We start from the raw sequence: 21,962 nt of genomic DNA on the forward strand, positions 1-21,962 counted from the left end.
TCTCCTGGACAAGTGTCGATCGCCTGGATTGGGGTCGGAGAGGAATTTCCCGGATTTTTTTCCCGAATTGGACCTGGGTTTTTATCCGTTTTTTTGCCTCCCCCAGGAGATCACGCGGTTCTTGGGGTGGAGAGGGGTGATAGCGGTATAAAGGGGAGGGTAGTGTCTTGTGTTCTGTGTCTTGTGTCTACTGTTTGTGGGTAAGTGTGTCTGTTTAGTGTTCAGCCATGAGTGAATGGCGGTGCGGGCTCGACGGACCTGGTGGTCTACTCTCGCACCTACTTTCTATGATTCTATGATAATTCAGCACCCCAAGTATCCAGACTGCACTGAATAGGTAAATAATTTGTCAAGGTTGGAAAACCTGGGTGAATTTCTGCTTCGGGATTGGAATAGTACAAACTAATTAACTATTGAACCCAAATTAACTTCTTGTGTTGACAGTTACAAGTGTGAATTCTGAATGATATATTGATAAACAACAGGAATGTAGTTACATCTATACCCAGCCAATTAATGGCACTTTGTGTTGTCCAATAACATTTTAATGGCTGGTTTTAATGGCAGGCACAAATGATGGGTGGGACAGAAGATTGAATAGGAAACCATTGTGTTGACTCACTACATCACACAGCTACTTATTGCTTCACCGAACACTGTATCACATTTTGGACACTTTTATCCCTTTTTTTGTGGTTCTATTGAAGGTATTTAGAAAACAGCTTTAATTAAAAATTGTGTTTTAAAGTAAAGTGTATTCACATAAAAGAGCACCAATGAAAGGAGGTAAATGAGTTAAGCATTGTTGTAGTTTTGCTTAAGGATGTATGGGCAGATTATTAGCATGTCTTGGTTCTCATGAAAGACCCCACCTCCAATTGCATGGAAATGTTCCTAGTTCAGGACATGACAGAGACACAATCTTTGGCCTTTAGTGGTGAGTCAAGTTTCTAAACAGGCATTTATTAAACAAGAAATAATGCAATTGGGTAGTGATAAAAACAAAAAATAACAGAGTGCTGGAAGAACTCAGTGAGTCATGCAGCATCTGTGGAGACAAGGGTTGGGAGATTACAACCTTCACGTGGTCCGCCATGTTTTGACGAATGCAATCAACCTGGCGTGCACAATCAAATAAGATCAAATAGAACAAGTTGTCCTACAACTTTAGGCTGTGCATGACATACGCAAGAAGTGTGGAGGCAAACATGTAAGTCGATATTTTAGGTTGAGATCCTGCATTAAGACTGAGAGGGAAGAGGCCAGTATATAACAGTACTGGGGGAAAGAGGTGGGATCGAGGCTGGTAGGTGATATGTGGAATCAGACGGAGAGGAGATGATGGGCAAATGGAACTAGTATCGGAGAGGTGGAAACGAGTATAGGAGAGGTGAATAAAGGCAGAAGAAAACTGGGTGGAGCTGAGCGACGTGAAAAGAGAATACTGGGGTGTGGCTTATCTGAAATTGGAAAATTCAACGTTCATATCTTCAGGTTGTAAGCTACCCAAACAATATTAGATGTTGATCTTTGAATTAGCATTTGGGCCTCTCAGTGGCATTGGAAAAGACCGAAGATGGACTGATCGATGTGGAAGTGGTCATACCTCCTCCTACTTTGTCTCGCATAAGGTCGCAATCCTTTTTTCTCAACTTTTCTGTCTCCACCGCATCTGCTCTCAAGATGAGGCCTTCTACTCTAGGGCTTCTGAAATGTCCTCCTTCTTCCTTCCCCTCTACCACAGTTGATGGAGCCCTCAAGTGCATTCCCTTCATGTCTGCTCTCACCTACATTCCCCTGCCCAGACGGGACTGCAATAGAGGTCCTTTAGTCCTTACCTTTAACCCCACCAGATTCCAACACAGCATCCTCTGCCCCTAGTGCCAGTTCCAACATGATCTACTACGTGTCACAATGTCCTCTCTTCCTCACCTTTCAGAAATCTCATGATGTAACATAAATATTAGTGCTGTTTGAACTGTTAATCTGACCATAATTGTTATTTTTTGTCTTTTTCCATTAAATAAGAAAGCACAATTATTTTTTTAGAGTGTCAGCTTACCACATTTTTTTAGCTAATATCTTAAATTATTGAGAAAAAATGGCATAGATATGTCTGCCATATCTCTAGGTTATTCTATTGTACAGTAATTAGATACACTAATATTCATGTATTTACAGGAGTGAATAATACCTCACCTAAAGGATATGAGGCATTTTATTAATCCCATAAAATGCTTGTGGTTTAGAGTACAGCATGTTGTTTGCATTTAGCTTTGCTATGACTAGTAGAAGGTCATTTAAATTCATGTATATAATTACAAGAATTGTATTAAGCGACAATTATGAGCTGCAAACTTAATTAACCATGTGGAATTGTGATGTTGACTACAATAGGGAGCAGAAATAGTTTCTAAATAATCCTGGATACAAGATATTTAATAAAGATAAAGAGAGGGGGGATTAGAAATATTAATTAAGGATTGCGATATGTCCTGATAAAATCAAGGACAGAATCTGCCCATTTAAGGTTAAGAAACAGTAGCAGTACAATTAGAACATAGAACAATGCAGCACGGAAACAGGCCTTTTGGCCCGCAATATCTCTGCTGAACATGATGCCAAGTTGAACTAATCTCTGCCTGCACGTGATCCACATCCCTCCATGTCCATGTGCCTATTTAAAAATTTCTTAAACGCCATTATGGCATCACCTGGCAGCATGTTCCAGGCATTCACCACTCTCCACTCCCTGTATAAAGAAACATGCCCCGCACATTTCCTTTCAACTTTATCCCTTTGGCTTTATAACTACGCCCTCTGGACTTTGACCATTTCACCCTGGGAAGAAGGTTCTGACTGTGTACTCTCTCAATATCTCTCATTATTTTATATTCTTCTATCAGGAAATAATATCACTTGGACTAATCTATAAGCTGCCAAGTAGTGGAAAGGATTTGAAAGGACCAATTTGCTGGGGAATTTTAGAAATGTGCAAAAGTGATAGAGTCATGATAAGGGACTTGAACTATCCAAATAAAGAGTAGGGTAGCAATAATATAAAGCACATTGACAAAGAAGAGTTCCTGAAGTATATTCAGGAGAACTTCCTAGCTCAGTTAAGTCCCGTTAAATGGCATATTTACAGGACTTGAGTCTAGGCCATGAATCAGGCCACGTGGACCACATATCAAAGGGGAACATCTCAGAAATAGCAATCACAATGAGAAAACAATTGTAATTGTGATGGGAATAAAAGATGAGGCCTTCCAAAGTAAACAATAATGAATTGGAGAAGAGCCTGTTTCAAAGGGATTAGAACAGATGTAACTTTGGTAAATTGGAATCAAAGCTTGGGAAGGCAAACATGAAATGTACATTGAGATGCCTAGCATGGAGATGATTCAGCTCCTCTCTGGGACCATTACCACAAGGGCGAAGGGCAGGGAATTAAAACCAGAGGTCCCTGGATAAATAAAAAGATGGAGCAGTAAAAATAACAATTGATGGATGGAGATTTAAGAGACTGCAGATGCTGGAATATTGAGCACAAAAACAGACTGCTGGGTAACTCAAAGGTCTGAGCTGCTGAGTTCATCCACCTTTCTGTTTTCTGAGCAAATGTCAGAAGCAGAGTTGCTAACACAAAGGGTACCAGACTGATTGCAGATTCTTCAGAATGAAAGTTTAAAAAAAAGAGAAAGTTCGGAAAAAGTTTGTAGCAAACTTAATAGGAAGTCCAGAAATATACTATAGATGTATAAATAGGAAAAATATTATAACAGTGTGGATCAGGGCCCTGAGTTAGTAGAGGGCATGGCTGAGCACCTTACATCAGGTGATTGCCAAGGCAGAAGGTTAAATAGATGTATGGGATCTTGAGCCTTTCAATAGAGCGTAGAGTATATGATTAAGGTGCTTGTGGTGAACTGTTTAAAACCCTTCAGCTACTGCTGCAGCATGGCGTTCGCTTCTGTGTCACTCATCTTAGGGTAGATGTGAAGAGCGTGAGAAAGAGCGCAGAAACGATTTGCCAAAATTAATCAGAAATGAAAAAACTTTAGATAAATTGGAGAAGGTGGGGTTGATATACTTAGAATACAGGAGTTTGTGAGCAATTCTGATGGAGGAGATTTGGGCTGTTTTGACAGAAATGTTGCAACAAAAAAAAACCCAGCTGCAAAACAGCTAATGCAATGAAGGTTTGTTGTAAAAGAACCAAATGTGATATGAGGAAATGCCTTTTTTACCCGTGAATGGTCAAGGTCCAAAATGCAATGTATCTGAAAGAAAATAATTTGATTGACTATGGGGAAAGGATGGGGAAGTGGGACTATTTGGAATTGGTATGGACACTGAATGGCTTCCTTCTGTGCTGTAACAATGTCGTGCTTCTGTGAAAATGTAATCCTCACACGAAAGGGAACATAATTGATTCTACAGCGATGTATTGCATCGATCAAGCCTTCTGCCACAGCTGACTGTATTCTGCTGCTACAAAGATTTCACATTCATTGCCCAGGCTGGCTCGTTGACACCTCGCCAGAAGCTTGTTCAAAGCACATCAATGAGATTTACCACATGCAGTTCGTGGTGTCAATGGAGCTTACTTGGGATAAAATGAAATCGTATCCCATCACACTTAAGGCAGCTCTAAGGAGAATCTTGCTCACTCTATATCCGTGTAAAGTATCTGGAAAATGGGAGAGAAGAATAAACAGAGCTGGGGTTAACTAGGTGGTAGCGGAGCGGTGTGAAGTGAGGAAGATGGGAAATGATAGGTACAGTGCTTTGCAGAATCGTTCTTTAATTTTTGATATCCATGTTTGAATCCCAAAAAGCTTACATAAACTATTTCACTCGAACATTAATTAGACTCTCACTGGGTGGTCACAAAAATGACAGGTGTGTGAAATGGAAAAGTCACATTTGTGCAATTAACATCTTTCCAAGGTTCAGAAACCGTGTCAAGGCAACACAGCAGATGGTTTATTACCAGGACTTTGTGATACATTGCTAGTGGCATTTATCATTGACACATTCTCAAAGCAATGGAATATTTTATCTAGTCGTGACATTTCTTCCCTCCAATCAATATCATAAATGTATAGCATATTGTTGCTGAGTAAAATGCTCAATATGGATGATGTGAAATTTTAGAGCACTGAGAAGAATAAAATAAGCATTTCTTTAATGCCTTTTGTAAAGAGCTCAAACTCACACAGGTTGAAACACAAGCATCTTAATGTTCAGGTCATTAACTACTAAGCAGGTCATCATACGTTCACACTGCTACTCGTTCTGGTAGACAGTGGGTAGGATCTTACACTATGAATGTTATAATTAGGCAGGGTTATAATTACTAAGCATTCTAATTGGCTAACATTGGCGATCACCCAAACAACAATTTTTACAGAAGCCGATTAACCTACAAAAGTCTTTGGGATGTGGAAGGAAACCAATGCACCTGGAGAAAACTCACGCGGTCACATGGAAAATGTACAAACTCCATACTGACAGTCAGGATCGAACCCGTGTCTCTGGCTCTGTAAGACAACAACTCTATTGCAGAACCACTGTGCCACCCATGTTGACTTGTAGTAAGGGTTTGCTTATTTTCACAAATATGGGCATTGTTTGACCAGCAGTGTTGATTAAAGATGCCAGGTTTATATCAGCTGCCGATGTCATCATCAATTTGGCCAACTCCGGCTGACTTGAGGCAGGGCTTTTTCCCTGCCATTGGGTGTTGTCTTGCAGGAAAATCTTGTTTGACTTTGGATTCATGAGAGATGGGAGATGCTGAATTTGGAGCAAAAAGCGAGCTGCTGGAAGAACTCAGCAGGTCAGGCAGCATCTGTGGAGGAAAATGGAAAGTCGACCTTTCATCTGGACTGAAGGAGTAGACAGAAGATAGCCAGTTAAAAGGTGAAGAGGCAGGCAAGAGCTGGCAATTGATAGATGGATCGAGGTGAGGAGAGGGTGATTAGCAAGTGGACTCGGGTGGGGAAGGACAGGCTTCATAGTGTTCATGTGTCTTGCCTGACCTGCTGATTTCCTCCATCACTTTGCATCCTTTTGTGCACATGTTTAGTTGTGCAGCTGCTAACAATTGCTGTACTGTGTTTTGACTAGATACTGTTGATGGCTCATGCCCTGAAAAGAATCCTGTACACGACGTGTCAACCCTTGGACTGCCAGTTTGCATTTGTCACACGCAACCCCTGCAGACCACCAACTGAGCTCTTCTGCCACCTGTTCGTCACTGCACAGCCAAACGAGGTGGGTAGCAAATATTAAAAAGTTGCAGAGAGTTAGGTGATATAAATCATCAATCTGTCCAAATAGATAAGGCCATCTGGCTTTTGTGAAACAACACACGTGTTAACTTTGCCCATAGAGGTGGGCTGTAGAGGCTTTGCAGGACGCTCACTCTGCAAAGTCCTCAACCAGTTGGGCATTCCGGAGCTGGCAAAGAAGAGGGCCATTCAATCCACAAGCAATGCAGCAGAGAAAGCCACTAGGTGGCTTTGGATTAAGCAGGCTGATCCGTGGGCGGTTGCTGCTGGGACGCAAGTCGGGGCTTGATCAACCCCGGCTGGGTCGCCTGGGCGAGGGTGCCTGATGTTGTGAGACCCGAAACATCCAAATGCCCCCTGGTCACATCACTGAGGATGCATCCCAGCGCAAATAGAAGATGTATCTTTCACACTGGTATTTATAACGTCCTACTCTTTTTACCTTAGACGTAGCTTATTTGCTACTGGTCAGAGAATGGAAGAATCATCTCCTCCCGCATAACCATACATTGTGTCAATATAGTCCTCAAAGGTCAAGCAGCTGTTGATGGTGGGGAGGGTGAATTATGGCAATTCTCAATGTAAATGAGTCTCATCTTCATAAGGACAATTTCCATTATGTTGTATGCCACTAACATTATACACAATGGCTGGACTCAAACGGCAGCTAATAATTGGGGATCCAGAGAACCCTGTGGGCCATGAGCACCACCACGATCTGTAACCTCACAGCCTGGCATCCTCACTCTGAATGAACCTGGTGCAATTAAAATGCAGAAGGACGTGCGTATGTAGAACAGCACTATCCATTTTCCAATCTAGTGATGCTATGGCACAGGACCATGTATTCAACACCTCATATACACCAGGCAATAGACAGAATTAGAAACTAAGAACTGCACATGCCGGTTTATAACAAAGATCTATCCCTTTTCTCCAGAGATGCTGCTTGACCTGCAGAATTTCTCCAACACTTAGTGTTTATCTTCGGCATTAGACTTAGTGGTCCAACAATGTATTGAAAGTCATGTCACGTGGTGAGCTTAGCACATACTGGTCTTACATGCCTTATGCCCCTGTCCCACTTAGGAAACCTGAACGGAAACCTCTGGAGACTTTACGCTCCACCCAAGGTTTCCGTGCGGTTCCCGGAGGTTTTTGTCAGTCTCCCTACCTGCTTCCACTACCTGCAACCTCCGGCAACCACTTGCAACCTCCGGGAACCGCACAGAAACCTTGGGTGGGGCGCAAAGTCTCCAGAGGTTTCCGTTCAGGTTTCCTAAGTGGGACAGGGGCATTACTATCATTGTTGACTACACTACACTTTCTGATCATTAACTGAAATACAAAACTTAACTCGGGACCAAGTAAGACTGCTACGGTTAGAATTATATGTTGGTTCCAGTTTATTCACAAATGCCATAGAGTCCATAATAATATTTTTCAGGCAAATTGATCAGCAAGGTTAGAGCACATGGAACTGATAATGTGCTGATTGCGAATTCATTAACGGACAGGAAGCAAAGAATGGGAATAAACAACTTTTCCAGGTTAGCAGGCTGACTACTGGTGTACCAGAGGGTGAGTGCTCGGGTGCCAGCTATTTACAATGTACATCAACGATTTGGCTGACGGGATCAAATGTCATGTTTCAAAGTTAGATGATGATACAAAACTAGATGGGATTCTGAGTAGGTAATTGTAAAGCGGCTTCAAAAGGATATAGATAAGTCATGTCTGATAACAGAGGTTTTGGATAATGCTGCTTAATTTAACAACCATCTTATCAATTCAGTACACCTACTGATACTGCAGCAAGTCAATTAATTGTAGCACAGGATGTGTACCAGCACATTGTCCAAAAGGCTTGGCAACTCTATACTGAAGGCAGCACAATCTTGCACTTTGGAGGTGATGCAGGCAAGTGCACCTGTCACGCTAAATCAAGGTAGCAGTGTTCCTGCAAGAGAAGAAACATGTGCATCACTGACTATTCCGCACCAGGTTGGATGAAGTGGCTATATCTTGATCAAGTAGCTATCTGTGTGTGTAAACTATGATTGTGGATGTAAGGCTTGCAGCAAGGCTAAATGGGTGAGAGTGAGGTGAAACATTTGGCCTGAATTCTATTAGTTGGAGAATAAGAGTGGAGATGGTGGAAGGAGATGGAGGGAGCATAATGGTGTAAGCAGTGTCTGAGATTAATGTTTTATTTGGTCGGAAGCACTGAGTGAATCTATGTTACCTGATGCTGCAAATTCGTGCGAATTGCATTATAGTTCTCTATGCCTTACTGCACTCCCTGCCTGTTGGCATGTTTCTAGAAGGCTTAAGGACGTCTTGCAAATACAGGTTATCTCTCAATAACTCGGGGCAACAGTTTTTTTAGTTTAGTTTATTGTCACGTGTACTAAGGAACAGTGAAAAGCTTTTGTTGCGTACTAACCAATCAGCGGAAAGACTATATAGGATTGTAATCGAGCCATCCACAGTGTACAGGAACACGATAAAGGGAATAATGTTTAGTGCAAGATAAAGTCCAGTAGAGTCCGATTAAAGATAGTCTGAGGATCTTTAGTGAGGTAGATAGTAGCCCAGGACCGCTCTCTAGTTATTGAGAGCATGGTTCAGTTGCCTGATAAGGCGATGGTTCTGTAATGTGGGGAGTAGAGCTGCCCACACTTGGTTACTGACTATGTGGAGTTTGCACGTTCTCCCTGTGACTGTGGTTTTCGCCCGGGTATTCCGGTTTCCTACCACATCCCAAAGATGTGTGGGTTGGTAGGTTAATTGGCCTCTGTAAATTGCCCCAATGTGTGGGTGAGGGGCTGAATCTGAGGGGAGTTGATGAGAATGTGGAAAGAATAAAATATAGGATTAGTTTAGATGGGCGATTGATGGCTGGCATGGTCAGTAGGCCAAAGAGCTTGTTTCTGTGCTGACGCGAACTCTCAACTCTCTTAGTCTCTCCTGCACAAATGATCTCCTTTTCAGAACCCAAAAGCTTTCCTGCCAAATTCACTCATTGTGGCATTCTTTCCAGCTTAGTTTCATGCCTAGCAGATAGCCAGCACCAATGCACTCCTTTCACGTTTATGGGGCCAGGAGGTTAGCTTTAACATGCAAACAAGTTATGTTTTGGGCCCCCTGCTGGTTTTTAGAATCAAATGCAGTCTATTTAGTGCTGCCTGCAAGCAGGAATCATTCTAAATTGCAGCTAGCACAAAGGCAAGCTTGTTGCGGTCATTGCAAATTACAGGCATGGGTTATTGTGACCCCCACACCCATTTTGGTTTAGATTAGAGATTCAGCATGGAAACAGGCCCTTCGGCCCACCAAATCTATGCCGACTGATCACCCATTCACACTCGTTCTATGGTATCCTACTTTCTCATCCACTCCCTACACAATGAGGAGACTTTATGGAGGCCAATTTTAGTTGGGCTTGGTTGCCAGGATGTCTTCACTGGATCGCCAGGAAATCTCTGAACTCTCAACCCGGGACAATGAAATGGGTCTAAACTCTTATTGTCTGGCTGACAGGTATATTATTGTTTTTTTGTAGAAACCAGGAGCTGCAGATGCAGGTTTATACAAAAGGACACAAAGTGCTGGAGTCAGTAGGTCAGGCAGCATCTCTGGAGAACATGCATCGGTGATGCTTCAGGTTGGAACCTTTCTTCAGTCTGAACCCATCCTGAAACGTCACCTATCCAGGTTCTCCACAGATGCTGCCTGACCCACTGAGTTACTACACCACTTTGTGTCCCTTTAATTGTTTTCTGGTTGGATTGTCATACACAGCAAATCTTGCAAAAAAGACAGATGCATTCTTTCAATTTATTTTAGTGTCATTTGTGGCTCAACTGATAATACTTTCAAGTTTGAACAAGGTCTTTCTCCTTTCAGGTCAAACTGCAGAGATTTGGGCACCAAATATAGCCTGACTGCAATGCATTACTGAAGGTGTACTGTGCGGTTGGAAATATTACCTTTGGATGAATCATTATATTCACACTGCTTTGCTTCATGCCAAAGTTCAGACTTTTAAAGTACATGCATGTCAGAGTACCGTTAAGGATAGAATGTACCATAATAGTATGACTTTTGAATCATTATTCAACCAACCATTGCTTTTAGCTGAGAGATGACTGCCTTCAGTAAAGTATATTGTATTGGTAGGTCTGGCTCAGTTATTTGCTTTAAGAAGCAACAGTGCTGAGAACCTGCAGACATGTTATAATGTGAGGAACCACAGGGCATTTATTACCTGTGTTCAACCCATTATATTACCTTCTATTAACAACATCAATAGAATTATCTGCCCATTTTCATATTGCTGTATGAGAAAGCTAACTGAAACCAAGTAGGCAAATAGTCAAATAAGCAGTCCTGACCTACTATCTACCTCATTGGAGACCCTCAGACCATCTTTGATCGGACTTTACTGGCTTTAACTTGTACTAAATGTTATACGCGTTATTCCCTTTTCATGTATCTGGACACTGTGGAGAGTTCGATTGTAATCTTCCTGCTGACTGGTTAGCACGCAACAAAAGCTTTTCACTGTACCTCGGTACACGTGATAATAAACTAAACTCAAACTCAAACTACCATGTTTCCTATATTACAGTGGTGATTAAACTTAAAAATAGCTGACAGGTTATCAATAATTTGGGATGATCTGAAGCTAGAATGATGTTAACTTCTTAGAAGAAACATATCTTCCTTCTTTATCTTTAAATTTGGGATATGGCCTTGACAGATAAGGCATATTTATTGCGCATCCCCAATTATTTTCAATATGTTAAGAGTAATTGCCAGACCAGCAGGCAGTGCGGATTCTCTTATCTGACTGACATGGGTTCGGTTTGTATGATAATCTAATGGATGTTGATTATATTCTGTTATACTCCTACCTTGAAGAAAATCTGCTCTTCCATCAATTCTAGTATCTTTGCTTTATACCATTTAAAATGTAATTCAGTGGAAATGTAATATCATTATGGTTACCGAGAGGTTTGATCATGTTTGGATTACTACTGATAGACACAAAATTCTGGAGTAACTCAGCAGAACAGGCAGCATCTCTGGAGAGAAGGAATGGGTGACGTTTTGGGTCGAGACTCACCACTTCTCAATTGATAATTTACTTTTCCTGGAGGCAATTTCCAGGTAAATTCAGATCACCGCTGGAGAAGGATATTTACCTGCCCTTTACCCAAACTCCGTTCCATGGCAATATACCATCTGCCCCCATATCTCTACCCAGCCTTCAAACAAGTCTCCAAATGTCAGCATTCTGTTACTCCTGAACCCAGTCCCAATCCCGAATTGGATGCCAAACTGTCTCTGGCAAGCGGCCCAAAACGGAGGCAATTGTTGGGACATCATACAGTTCTACGCCTGGATTTTGTCAATTCTTTAGACTCACCAATTGATTGGACTGGTACTTTGAGATGGCATATCTTTCTTCTAACTTCCGTCTTACACTGTTCTCTCTGTTGCAGGCAGCAATTCTGAATTTACAGCTATGCCGGATGTTCCAAGTTGCTTACTGCATGAAATACAAGAAGGAACAACAAAGTAGTCCACCTGTAATTAATTGTTCTACTCGGGAAACTCCTGTGAAACCAGGCTCCCCAGTACTTTCAACAAAGCTTGTGAAAGAACGGTATGGAGACCTGGAGGTTTCCCTGAATGTCAGTGCCTTGGTGACCTTCAGGAGGATATCAGAAGAGGAAATCAGAGCAACAGAAGTAAAAAAGCAAAATGACCAGGTCTGTGCATATGGATGAATAAACCATTATTGCTTTCACATTGCTCCAGATAACAGTAGTGTGGGAGAAGAAACTGTAAAACTTCTGACACTTATCAAAAAAACATGGCACAGTGGCACAGCGATAGAGTTGCTGACTTAATTGGCTTGGTATAAATGTAAATTGTCCATAGTGTGTGTAAGATAGTGTTAATGTGCGGGGATCGCTGGTGGGACTCGGTGGGATGAGGGGTCTGTTTCTGAGCTGTATCTCTAAAACTAAAACCTAAAACAGTAAATTAAACAGGCATTATTACCTCATTGAAAATTATTTTTATTGCTCAGATTCATTTTGGTCGATATATATTCATCTGTTATCAGAGATTAGTATCGAGTAGTAATCAGAGAGGATAGGCACTTATTGTTCTTAATATACAAAATTAATCGGGCCAGACACATCCACATAATTTCATGATCCGTGCATGCAGAGAAAACAGCTATCAAGGAGATTCTCACAGAAGCCACAAAATGCTGGTCACTCAGTCACTTGCTCAATTTAAGATTTCAAGTAAAGATCAAACATTTCCAGAATTAATTGAACATATACTTTATTACCTGCAGGATACAGAGGAAACCTTTAAAAGTGAAAACTATGGATATTGCACCAGTAGTCCAAATGTTCCTTCAAGTGGTACAAAGGTATGTGTTGTAATAGATGGCAAATTCTTTAGCCTAAATCTGCCTTTATTATTTGCGATTATGATTTGAAAAAAGGCATCACAGACTAAACCCGAATATCAGTGTTTACACAACTTTTGCATGTGACTACTTCAATGGACTAATGTTCTATCTATAAATTAACAATTAGATATTGACAACATTAGAATGTGATGAACACTCTGCAAATAGGTTGGAATAGAAAATGATTGCCTTATACTTTCACACTTTCAACTCCATTTTTGCTCACGTGTTCAATCTATCTCTATTCTGTTATAATTTCTTCATTCATGAACGACATCAGCATACATCATTGCTTCTCTACTGACCACAAAATCTGGCCCCAAGTACGAAAAAGGCTAGACTCACTTCCCAATAATAGTCATCTGTAATACTCTATGCATACAAACATTTCTGGATTTTAATAATGCTTGTTGCTCCTATTACCAGTAACCACATCCAAGATTAAAACACTGACTGTGAAATATAGTTCAATTCTATCGATTCACTTTTCCAGTAACCTACTGATCACAGTATCAAAATTTAGAGGAAGGGAAAGGTGAAATCAGCCCTAGCAAATGAAAGCCAAACTAAACTCATTGCTGTGTAAGAAAGAACTGCAGATGCTGATTTAAATTGAAGATATACCTGAACTCATGGCTATTTGATTTATCTTTAGGCTCAAGCAAAAGAATTGGATCCACTGGAAGACTGTCCATTCTCTTCACTAACACTAGTGCGAAAGAAAGCTATACGTAATAAAGGGATCAGGTCAGGAGCTTACAGGAGCTCTACCTTCAAGAGACAATTTCAAGAAGCACTTTTAGATGGCTGTAAGTTATTTTTAACACGATTGTTGAAAAATTATAACTGGGAGCTTCTACAAATCTTTTAATTATTTTGTTAGCTTTTGTTTTGTTTACTCTTAGGGAATGCCTATTTTGAAGCTACATTGTTAGTTGAGATAGCACTTTCTAGAATATAGTTATTCATACACTATTCAAAATACAGAGAACATCCAAAATCCAGTATCAGTCAGCAGTCTGACCCATAGAGTTCCTTGAGCAGTTTGGAGACACATGAGACTGCAGATGCTGGAATCTCATGTAAAAACTGCTGAAAGAACTCAGCCGGGCAGCCAGCATCTGTGGAGGGAAATGGAAAGATAACATTCCAGGTTGGGACGCTCCTTCGGACTGAGAGATTTTTAAAATCATAAAGGGCAAATGCCAGCAGGTGAAACTAGTGTAGATGGGCCATCTTGGTCGGCATAGGCAAGTTGTGCCAAAAGGCAAGTTTCTGTGCTGTCTGACTGCTCGATTCTAGTTCAGTTTTGTACCCTTTCAACATGTTTTGTTGAATAACTGATTTTAAAAAGCAGTTTATTTTTTGAAATCAAAGTCAGACTTAAAACAAATGGCATGAATAGTTCAAGTAATGGCATCAGTGTGTATGAAATATTAATTGTTATATTTTCCACAGACAGTTGCAGGTGGGGAGATGACCTCTTGGAATCCTGGAGAGCACTTGCACCACTACAGCATGAAGAAGTCCTAATGGACACTGTCTGGGCCAGCGCTGGGATACCTAGGTTAGTTTGTCAGTGAGAGATCAATGGCAATACATTTGAAAATTAATATTTTCAACAAAGTAACAGTCTCAAATTGATTGGAATAGGATTGTCCAATAGTGTTGAGTTCAGTAATCTGCTCAATTGTTCCCAAGGACAATCCCAGGAATCAACTTGGTGACCTTTACTAGACAGTCTCCAATGTAAAAATATGCCTTCTAAAAATATGGAAACAAAACTTTACAAGTTATTCCAGTGTCCCATTCCCCAGGTCCTAAGTCACATGTTCACGAGTAAGTTAAAAAGTGATAGGAGCAGAATTAGGCCATTTGGCCCATCAAGTCTACTCCGCCATTTAATCATGGCCTTTCCCTCTTCACCCCATTCTCCTATATTCTCAGGTCCTGACCACCTAATCCGTGACCTTACAAAGTCACAGTCGCACAATCTTCTCAGGCTCCATTCAAAGATACAGGCATCTGATGCCTCAACTATCCATCATTTTGCCACGACAACAGCGTAGGATTCTGATGCCTTTTCCACAAAACCACATGGCACAGTGCTCTGATGCTTCTTTTCTCACCATCATAAGTTAGGGTCACAGCCCATCCCAATCCTTTGAATCTAGCCTTGGGCCAGGCAATTGGATGGTATGTCTTTGCTTCTAAAAATGTGTCAAGTCTATTTACTTCTGCTCGTGGCCATGCAGCAAGCTGCACTAACATGTGTTAACCCATGACTTCATACCTCATGTGGTTATAATAGCACCTGATGCTTTGTATTTACTTTCTTCAACAATGGCACAATGCAGCTGGCATGTGTGCTGCATGTAGTAATTCCTCCAAACCTATAACCTCTAGTTCGCTAGTTCAACTAGGAATGTAAATGCAGAGGAACACCAATACCTGCAAGTCCCACTCCAATTATGACTTGGAGATGTATTACCATTCCAAAATCCTGGTACTCCCGAAATGTGGATGTACCTCCACCAGATGGACTCGAGCAGTTCAAAAATATGGCAGATTATCAAATTTGCTAACATATGGGCAATGTGTCTGCAATGACCAAATGCTTTGGTTGGGCAAAACAGAAAATACATTGTTTTATCACGTAAGTGTAGATGCCAGAAGTTGCCGTGCAAATTAATAGATTCCCTCTTAATGCAGAATCTGGATCACTGTTGGCGTGGCTGTAATTCTGACTGCTATAGAAATATATTTTCTAATTATTAAGGTAGAAAGAAATGTAGTATGCCCAAAACAAAGAGCATTTCCATTTCATATGCCCAGGATCTTCTGCAGGTTGCTTAACATGAATTTGTTTTTCACAAATATTTTTTACTATTTTGATTAAGGGATTGTGCCTTAGAACTTTTAAAACGTGATGTTCTGGGAGCTTTCTTACTTTGGGCGAATTCTGGCCTTCTAAAGTGCTGGACACTGATGATGCGGACTCCATTTGGTGTGATAAACTACGTGATCTGTACAAATGATGAAGGCAAATGTTATCTTGAGGTAGGATTACAATACACTTTTTTAGTTTGACATTCTTCTTTCGGTAATAGTTTCTAACATTCATAACGTGTACTTATTATCTTTCAGCATCTGAACACACAATTTCCCAGTATAAAAGCCTTGATAGAACATTACACAACAATGGAAGATGGTTTGTTTTGTTGTCTAAGTGCTTCAAGGCTAAATCATTGTTATGAAGAACAGGATTCTGCAGTATGTGATGACTTGTATGCGGCTCCAACAAAACCCGAGGACAGGTTACTTCAGATTAGAAAGTAAATCGTTTATGATCTGAAAAAGTTGGTTCCTTTTGGACATAAGAAGAGACTGCCTGCAAATTATGATATGCAAAATGGTTTCGGAAAATCAAATGCAAATAAACTTGAATTTGCCACATAAAGCTGATTAAACTGTAGCAATGCTATTAATTTTACAGCTGTGCTTTAATGACTCCATATACAATAGCATGACTCGGAAGTTGTAATCATAATAAATTGCTGATGGCTTTAACTGGATATATGTACCTTCACTTATGTTTTCACTACTTTTATAACTCAGATGGAGCTAACACTTAATGAGTGTGTAAGAAGGATCTGCAGGTGTGACACTATACGATACGATGCTGGTTCACACCGAAGATAGACACAAAATGCTGGAGTAACTCAGCGGATCAGGCAGTGTCCCTGCAGAAAAGGAATAAGTGATGTTTCGGGTCGAGACCCAAAACATCACCTATTCCTTTTCTCCAGAGATGCTGCCTGACGTGCTGAGTTACTCCGGCATTTTGTGTCTAACACTTAATGAGGTTCTGTATAGAACATTATGCTGCTTTATTTTGCAACAAACAGACATAGATAGCTATGGTTAGAATCAGAATAATATGGTTCAATTGACAGAAATTTTTTCTTTAACAATCATACAAAATGCAGATTACCCACATCAGTGAGTAATTTTTATGCGGTGAGCAAGATGTTTTGACTCCATATTTTTCAGTGAAAGAATTCTCAGCTTCAGTTATAATAATATTAACTGTCTCTCTGTTCAAAAAATATATGATGTTCTTCTGTGTTCTTGTATTGTCTTTGTTGGTAAAAATACAAATCTGAATAGAGATCAATGGATTTCCAGCTCAGTTTATGCCTGTGATGAGTCTCCATCTAATATATAACCAATGTTTCACATTGTTTTAAGACAGTGCCTTTAAAATAAGAAAATACATATTTAAAGAACATAATTCGTCATAATTTCATTTTCAAATGTTTTCCATGGAAACGATCAGAAATACCAAGATGTGTAAGACCACTTTACATTGTTAATGATTAAATGAAAGTTGTCAAACAAACATTGAACAGTCTTATCAAGGGTGCACATACCAATGTAAAAATGTTTCCATTTAATTTCTGCATGAGCAATGTCCATGTCAGTTTTTAAATGATTATACTAAATGTATTCAATTATCCAATGAAAAATCAGTTGAGGGTAAAGCTGGTTCTAACCAAAAAGTAATCTTATTGTTCAAATTATGACATTAACATGTTTAGATAATTCCTAATACGATCATAATATTGAATATATAAGTATAATGTCATCAGTTACTTTGTAAAATATGTCATCTTAGAGATTCAGGATTCTGTGGGCTAATTATTCCTTGTTATTTTGGGCTAATGCTGTGATTTCACAGAAAACACAGAATGTGACTGTATTTTGCTATTTGACAAAGTATGTACACATGTATAACTATATTTTATTTTTAAAGTTGTTTTTTTTACTGTAGTCATTAGAAATTGTATAATAAAGAGCATTTGAACAGTGACTTTTGGTACATATTTTATCCATAAGACATCTGAGATGTCCTCATTATTTGGGGAACGCGGGGGTACCTCTCGACCCTCATAGATGAGGCCCTCAATCGTGTCTCCTTGGAACCTCGCAGCTCCGCACTAGCTTCTCGTTTTCACCCAACAAACTGCTAACAATGACATGTTTCCTTTATCATCGTTATTTTTTTGCACATCTTTTATTCAGTTCTTTATCTCTCTACATCATCGTCTCTATCTCTCGCTTCCCTTATCCCTAACTAGTCTGAAGAAGGGTCTCAACCCGAAACATCACCCATTCCTTCTTTCCAGAGATGCTGCCTGACCCGCTGAGTTACTCCAGCTTTTTGTGTCTATCTTCAGTTTAAACCAGCATCTGCAGTTCCTTCCTACACAGTAAGTAATGGGTGTTGGTATTGGTGCAGCTTGTCTTATTATATTTACTTTATTCTTCCTTGGCTATGTATTTAATCGAAAGAGTGGGACACAGTAAACTTGGTGGTAGATGAATGACTTGATTGAAACTGATTTATTTTACTTACACCTTTATATTACATCCCCACCAAGATCATTTGCATTACCACACTCACCCTGGACTCCTGCCAAGCTCTTCTGCTTCTTTAACTTGGAGAACTGCCTATTCCATGCTCATGATCTCATAGTATTGTGTCACACGGAGTCAGCACAAATTGAGGGGTTAAATATTAATTCTGCCCTCTGTAATGTTGCTGGATCTCAGCAATTTACACCAGGTGTATGAGAAGGTATCAAGTAGCATCTGAATAAGGAAGATGACTGTTAGCATTTTAGAATATATGAATTTGGAGCAGGTGTCCACCATCAGGCTTTGTATCTGCTCTGCCAAGCATCACGATCTTCACCCTCAGCTCCATTTCCCCCACAAACTTCATGTTCCTTGATTCCCTCAATATTCGGAAAATTTGAAAGATTTACCCTCTGAATTACAAAGTTTCTCCACATGTCAGTGCACCCTTGATACGGCCTTTATTCTGTGACTGCGATCCCTGGTTTTGGACTCCTCAGCCAGACGAAACATCCTTCTGCACAATTCAATGCTTTCTCTCTCTCCCTTTTTCAAATATGGGATCACATTTTCTGCCATATAACCCACAGAAATATTTTCAGAATATAAACAATATTTTAAGATAATAATCTTAAAACTTGGCTTTACATTTTTTTTTTTTTAACAATGTTATTTAAATTTCCTCCAGTTTCTCATTCTCCTGAGACTCTAGGTTATCTGGCATTTTTAGTATTTCTTGTAGGATTTTAGGGTCTACTTTCATGGACCACTCATGGACATGAAGTAATTGATCAATTCAGCTGTCCTCTCCTTATTTATCTTCATGAATTTTTACATCGCCTTTTGTAAGGTATTTATATTTGCTGTTTCTGTTGTTGTTTTTCTTTTTTATATCTCTAAAAGCTCTTAATTATTTTCATGTCCCATGCCAGTTTATTCTCATATTCTATCTCCAATTCTTCATCAGTTCCTTGATTCTCCTTTGCAGAGTTTTAAAATGCCCCCAACCCTCAGCGCTACTGCTTTCTGGCAATTTTATAAGCCTCATACTTGCTCTCTGCCACAGATGAATCACTTTTCTAGTTAGATTTTGTCCATTCCCTCTCACTCCACACAGTCCCCACCCCTTTTTGAATTATTACTTTAATGATATTTATTGCCTGTCCATGGTCATATTTTAAAATGTAGTTCTCCAAATATCCACTGTAAACTCTCTCCTGAGATCCTTGCTTTTTTCCTTGTCCAGATATAAGGCCTCCGTTTCAGTGTGAAAAAATTCACTTTCAAAGTCAAGATATATCATTTTCTGGTTAGTCTTCCCAACAGAGTCCATTGGGTGAGGGTGAAATCCCAGCAGTTACTATTCCCTAAAGATTCATGGAAAATGTTCTTTGAATAATTAAACTTCCTATCAGCGTGTGCAAGTATTAAAAGCACTGCCTCTTTTAAAGGGTATTAGTCTTTTGAAGGTTATTTAAATAACTTGCCTATGTCAAGACAGTAAAAATAACAAAAGTGCAGGTTATGAAAATAATTATATAATGCTAACGGTGAACAACGGGTGGGCAGTATCCAATAGAGAAAGATTGGTTAATGTTGACATTGTTTTCTTTTTACATTTCCAGCACTTTTTTTCACTCACTTTAATGTAGTGACCACATTTAAAGATAAATGCAACATATAAAAGAGTATTCTTCTGTTCTTTTTTATTTTTGGCTTATCTTTGTCCATTATTCTTATTTAATTGTGTGCTTTCTAACGACTAATTGGAGTTGCCATGGCACTGCTCAAAAAAGTACACTGTTTGCCTGGTAACAGATTGCTTTAAGATATATTGGGACTTTCCATAAACATGTGTTTTTAACCATGTACAGAAGAAGGGATTTTGCTGTAAAAAATAAGCTACTGTTTGACTTCATCTCGAAAGAACATTTGTCTAGGCAACATTTCATTGTGCTGAATTTATTTCTGAGCAGCACTAAGCTTCAGTTTATTACTTGCAGATAATGAACAGAATATCATGCTGAACATAGTCATTTAATATTTATTTTCCTCCCTTTTTGAACATGATGTCTCCAAAGGGAGGACGGCTCCACAGATCCCAGCAGCTCTCCTGTACCTTGCCCAAGTGCTGACAGGGAAATCAACCAGAGACATTACCGGTTCCTTTGTCATCAACTCTGCCAGAGAAGTCTTCCAGCATGCAATGTTTGCAGAATTCCCCTGTGCTATCATAGTTGATGACATTCTGGTTTATGGCCGCGATGCCACCGAGCACGATGCAAACCTACGTAAAGTACTGGACCGTGCCAGAGACATCAACTTAAAGCTGAACCCACTTAAATGCAAGTTCAGGGTTCCCGAAGTCACTTACGTAGGTCACGTGTTCACTAGCAACGGACTAAAACCAGATCCATTGAAGACTGCAGCAATCAACAAGCTGCCATTACCAACTGACGTCACCAGCCTACAACGATTTCTAGGCATGGTTAACTACCTGGGGAAGTTCATCCCCAATCTCAGCAAACTTTGAGCCCCCCTACGTCAACTAACTCATAAGGACAACACTTGGTCCAGGTATCCAAACCACCAGCGAGCTTTTGAGACTTTAAAGCTACAGCTCGCTAGTGCACCGACTCTGTCTTACTTCAACCTCAACCTGCCGGCTACAATCACCTTCGACGCATCCCAGTATGGACTAAGCGCTGCATGCTTGCAGACCTCTTTCAACGGCGATGTTTTGCCGGTATCCTACGCTTCCAGAACACTAACGGATACCGAACAGCGCTGTGCCCAGATAGAAAAAGAGCTGCTTGCCGTGGGTTTTGCCTGCTCCAAATTCAAAGACTTCATTTTTGGCAAAAACCTTCACGGTAGAGACTGATCATCAACCTCTGGATACCATACTGAGCAAGCCAATCCACGCTGCCCCAGCAAGGTTTCAACGCATGATGATGCAGCTTCAACGGTTCGACTTCCGCATTGTCTACAAAAAAGGTAAAGACATGCACATCGCAGACACTCTATCACAGGCACCACGCGCCACCAGCGAACAACATCCTTATGAACGTGAGGAATTCTCTGTTCTAAAGGTTTCCTTTGTTCCAACTGACCGCCTTCGCCACCTCGCCGAACACACAGCCATGGATAAAACCTCCCAGCTGCTAGCTTCAGTCATTAAAAGCGGCTGGCCAAACAAACAATCCAACACTCCCACCGAACTCAGACCGTACTTTCTGGTACGCGACGAGCTTGTGCTACAGGACGTAGTGATTGAAAAGGGCCATAAGACGGTCGTCTCCCCATCTCTACGTAAGGAGTACTACGAGGAGATCCACGGTGGCCGACCCTGGCACTGAGACCAACCTACAACGTGCCAAATAAATGATTTACTGGCCGAGAATGATCAGGTACATTCGGGAAAAAACGGAGTCATGCGAGATCCGCAATAGGCAAGTGCCACACCAGCAAAAACAACCGCTGCTGTCCCAACCGGCTCCACCCTTACCGTGGTCGTCCGTGGCCGCTGATATTTTCGACTGACACGGGAAACACTATCTTGTGCTGGTGGATTCATACTCTAATTGGTTTGAAATTGATTCTCTACCAACCATCCCCTCTGAATTAGTCATCCTGAAACTTCGTCAGCACTTCTCCGCATATGGCATTCCAGCCCGCCTTCAGACTGACAACGGGACACAATTCTCCAGCCAAATGTTCAAAGACTTTGCCAAACACTGGAA

General features: G+C 40.5%; 1 protein-coding gene across 3 annotated transcripts in view; it reads left to right on the forward strand.

Moving 5' to 3' along the window:
- sh2d5 (SH2 domain containing 5) overlaps nucleotides 1-16,258 on the forward strand; it is a 32,302-nt gene extending 16,044 nt beyond the window's left edge. For all 3 annotated transcript variants that reach the window (XM_033048060.1, XM_033048062.1, XM_033048063.1), the window contains 7 exons: nucleotides 6,136-6,282; nucleotides 11,810-12,079; nucleotides 12,679-12,756; nucleotides 13,454-13,607; nucleotides 14,257-14,365; nucleotides 15,699-15,858; nucleotides 15,946-16,258. In XM_033048060.1, coding sequence (XP_032903951.1) covers nucleotides 6,136-6,282; nucleotides 11,810-12,079; nucleotides 12,679-12,756; nucleotides 13,454-13,607; nucleotides 14,257-14,365; nucleotides 15,699-15,858; nucleotides 15,946-16,137 — 1,110 coding nt within the window. In that variant the 3' untranslated portion in view covers nucleotides 16,138-16,258. The remainder of the gene's footprint in view (nucleotides 1-6,135; nucleotides 6,283-11,809; nucleotides 12,080-12,678; nucleotides 12,757-13,453; nucleotides 13,608-14,256; nucleotides 14,366-15,698; nucleotides 15,859-15,945) is intronic.
- The last annotated feature ends 5,704 nt before the right edge of the window (nucleotides 16,259-21,962 follow it).

The sequence above is a fragment of the Amblyraja radiata genome, chromosome 31 (assembly GCF_010909765.2).
Source record: "Amblyraja radiata isolate CabotCenter1 chromosome 31, sAmbRad1.1.pri, whole genome shotgun sequence".
In the NCBI taxonomy this organism is placed as follows: domain Eukaryota; kingdom Metazoa; phylum Chordata; class Chondrichthyes; order Rajiformes; family Rajidae; genus Amblyraja; species Amblyraja radiata.